The 3,619-nt window shown below is 53.5% G+C and overlaps 1 protein-coding gene across 1 annotated transcript; it reads right to left on the bottom strand.

Moving 5' to 3' along the window:
• Positions 1-257: 257 nt before the first annotated feature.
• ANKRD33 (ankyrin repeat domain 33) lies at positions 258-3,121 on the bottom strand. Its single transcript, XM_044227098.1, has 4 exons — positions 3,001-3,121; positions 2,682-2,822; positions 1,009-1,410; positions 258-814 (listed from the first exon to the last, which is right to left on the bottom strand). Exons 1-4 carry the CDS (start codon positions 3,119-3,121, stop codon positions 708-710), a joined length of 771 nt encoding a protein of 256 aa, XP_044083033.1. The 3' UTR covers positions 258-707.
• Positions 3,122-3,619: the final 498 nt, after the last annotated feature.

The raw sequence follows: 3,619 nt of genomic DNA, 5'->3' as shown, positions 1-3,619 counted from the left end.
ACATACTATTTATTAGGGCCCAGACCTTACATAAAGTTAAGAGGTTAAGCTGCTGAAGACTGATAAATAGCAAACTATTTTTCTCTGGCAGAACAAAAAAGTGATGGTTTTATTGCTAAGTAGGAATTAAACTTTTTTGTACTTGCCTTTCCAATCTTATTCAGGCATTTTTCTCTCCACTGTCAGGTAATGGTTTTTCCTTTCCCTCCTTCATTCCTTCATTCACTAAGTAGTTAAATACACCCTGGTACTCAATATACGTTTGTATCAGTCAAGTTTATCTCGGTGCACATTTTCCCTTGACAAACAGCAGCACGCCATTCAAGCTGTTTCACCCCTTGATTATTTACACTTAATACACTTGTACACTTAATACATCTCGAAGACAGTTTCATATCAGAACATACAAAGCTTCCTTAACTTTGTTTTACCACTGGGCAGAATACATCCTATGGATGTACTATGATCACACCCATAAGGAACTTAGCTAGTTGCCTAGCTAAGTTGATGGACACTTAGGTTGTTTTCACTCTGATGATTGCAAACAATGCCGTATGAATAACCTCTCAAGGAGAGCACAGAGGCATTTGTAACAGAGAGCAATGGGAAAGCAGAAAGGGCTCTAGAAGGTGAAGGAGCCTTAGGGAAGGACCTGATCACCTGTTCTCAGCCTGGCCTCATCCATCTTCCTCTAATTCTGTGCTCACCTACCCTCCTCCTCCTCCCTCCTCTTCCTCTCCATCCTGAGCTCCTGGTATCTCCAGACAGGAAGGGCTAGGCTTTGATTCTCTCTGCGCCTGGGCTCTGGCTTGTACTGTGTGGAAGATGAGGGTGCCTTGGAGAGGCGGATCTTGGGGTTTGGGGGCCTGGGGCTGCTACTGTCCCTGGGCTGTAGCCACTGAGGGCACATACTCAGCACACCCTGACGGCTCTGGTAGGGGACGAGGACCCGGGAGCCAGGGACTATCTGGGGGGGCTGGGGTGCTGGGTGAGGGGGTGGGGCAGTGCCTAGCAGCTCTGGCACAGACTTGCTTCGGGTGCCCAGCGCAGGTGGCCGGTCAGGGCACAGGGTATGGCAGGCCGTGGTGAGGAAGGGACTGGCCAGGCTGGTGGTGATGGTCACGAGGTGGTCCAGGACACCCCCCTCCTGAGGAGACTGGGCAAAGGGGAAGCTCAAAGTGGCCTGCAGTCGCTCTAGAAGAGATGGGGTAGCCTGGGCCTGGGCCTGGGCCTGAGCCACGAGCCCAGGCAAGGCTGGCCACTCGGGCTGGTAATGCTGGCTCAGCTGCTCTATTTGGGGGCGCCGCAGCAGCGCCCGGATCCTCTGCACAGTGTCGAAGCTGTCGGTCAGCAGTGCCCATTCTAGGGCCGTCTTGCCCCGAAGAGGATCCACCGCTGTCAGGTCAGCACCTGGGAGGGGGCACAGGAGTGACATGGGATGGGACAGGGACTGGCGACTTGCAGAAGGGCGGATTCTTTAGCCCCGGGACTGATTTTGGGGAGGACTGCAAACCACAGAGGCCCCTCCTGCTGCAGCTGGAATCTGGGAGCTGTGACCAGCTACAGCCTCAGGACAGTATCAGCCCCAGAGCACAATCTCCTGTTTAATACTAAAGAAGAAGGGGTGCCTGGGCGGCGGCTCAGGTCATGATACCAGTCATAGAATCGAGTCCCGTATGGGGCTCCTTGCTCAGTGAGAGCCTGCTTCTCCCTCCCTGCCACTCCCCTTGCTTGTGCTCTTTCTCCCCGAAATAAATAAATAAAATCCTTAAAAAAAAAAAAAAAAAAAAAAAAAAAAAAGGACTAAAGAAGAAAACAGTAAAGTCCAGAGAGTAAAAAAGACTTCAGAGAGACCTGGTGGAGGGGCCTGCAAACCTATAAGGAGCTGAGGAACAGATGGTGGGCAGGTCGCCCAGGACAAGGGAGGCCTGAGTGGCAAATGCTGGGCAAGTGGAGGGGGGGTCCTATGGGCCCCCACTCCTCATTCTTCTCATCACCACACCCCTCTAATCTGGGCTGGGGGGATAACAGTCATTTTGGGATAAAAGGAGGTTGCAGAGTTTTCTCCCTTCTCACCCCAAACACAGTCAGATGGGATAGGGAAAGGAAGAGTTGGAGGCCAGGAGTCCCCAGGGTGACCAACAGATGGTAATCCCACCTGAAGAAATAGTGGAGGCCCAAGACTTCATGAGCAGTGTGAACTTTATCCCAGAAGAACTCCACTCAGCCACATGCCTCAACTACGTATCATCGTGTCCCTGAAACCCTGGCTTGTCAGAGACGGAAGTCATCCCAGAGAAAACCAACACCCTCTTTATACTGGTAAGTCCCGGAGAGAGAAGGCTTCTGCCCAGGGTCACTCAGCTAGTGGCTGAGCCAAAACTAGAACCCAAGAGTCTGGTTCCAGATATCAGCATTTTTTGTTTTTCTAGCTGGTCTAGGTTTTCCTCCCAAGCTTTCTTTTCTGAGACCAACATTCACAATGTAAACAGAGACATCAATAGCTAGACTTCGTTGATTCTGAGAAACTCAAGCACACTCCCCTCCTCCAGGAAGTCAGCCTAGATTGATCCTCCGTGTCCACCTCTTTTCTCTCTGTAACTACACGGCTGACTAAGCGTCAGGCTGGAAGGCTTGGGGAGGAACTGGTTGTCACAAATCCCGGTCCAGGCCCCATGCACCTGCCATGAGGAGGGCAGCCACACATTCCGAACGATTCCGCACAGCGGCCTTCATCAGTGCTGTTAGCCCCCGCTGGTCTCGGCGCTCCAGGTCCAGGCCCGGGTAATAGTTGAGCAGAAGACTCACCAGAGGCACATGGCCTGCAGAGTACCAAGGACAGAGCTTAGCTCTCCCCAAAGAGGGTGATGAAGCCCCAAACTCACCCTCCACCAAACACAACAGTCTTTGCGGTGGAAGAACATAATACAAAAAGTATGGGATTGTGACCCTGTCTGAAGTGGGGGAAACTGGTGGACGGTAAGGTTAACAGTCTCTCACCTGCTTGGGCAGCCAGCATGAGGGCAGTGTCCCCTTCTTTATCCTGCTGGTTCACATCGAGGAAAGGGCAGCGGCTGAGCAGAGCCACAACACTCTCGAAGCCTCGGTAGCAGGCAACCATGAGACCTGTCTGGGGGAGGAGCAGCTCAGCCCCTGCGCTTTTTTCCAGGATCTCCTTGGGGCCCCTGTGCCCTCTAAACCCACATCCATCTGTTTAGCCTCTGTTTAAACCTACCCTCGATCCCTCCCTTCCTCCCACGGATCCAGGCACTGGATAAATGTCCTGTGGCAAGGACATAGGGTTGCTCTAGCTGCACTGGGAAACACCTGAGGTAGCTCACCCTCCCGTTGCCATCCACCTGGGTGGCTTCTTCTGGGGAGACCCCACCATCCAACGTGGCTTGAAGCTGAACAGGGTCATTGCGGACACAGCCCCAGTACAAGGCCCCCAGGCTACAGCCTGGGGCAGGGGTCTCCTGGCCGGTGGGGCAGGATGAAGACTCAGACATGCCCAGCCCACCCCTGGGCAACTCCGGCTCTTCCTCCTCCAGTTGGGGCGGCGGGGGGCGGGGGCAAGAACGCCCGTTCCTCAGCCTCACGCAGCTGGCACCTGTAACAC

This window comes from Neovison vison, chromosome 12, assembly GCF_020171115.1.
Source record: "Neovison vison isolate M4711 chromosome 12, ASM_NN_V1, whole genome shotgun sequence".
In the NCBI taxonomy this organism is placed as follows: Eukaryota; Metazoa; Chordata; class Mammalia; order Carnivora; family Mustelidae; genus Neogale; species Neogale vison.
This window is presented reverse-complemented; position numbering and strand designations above follow the sequence as displayed.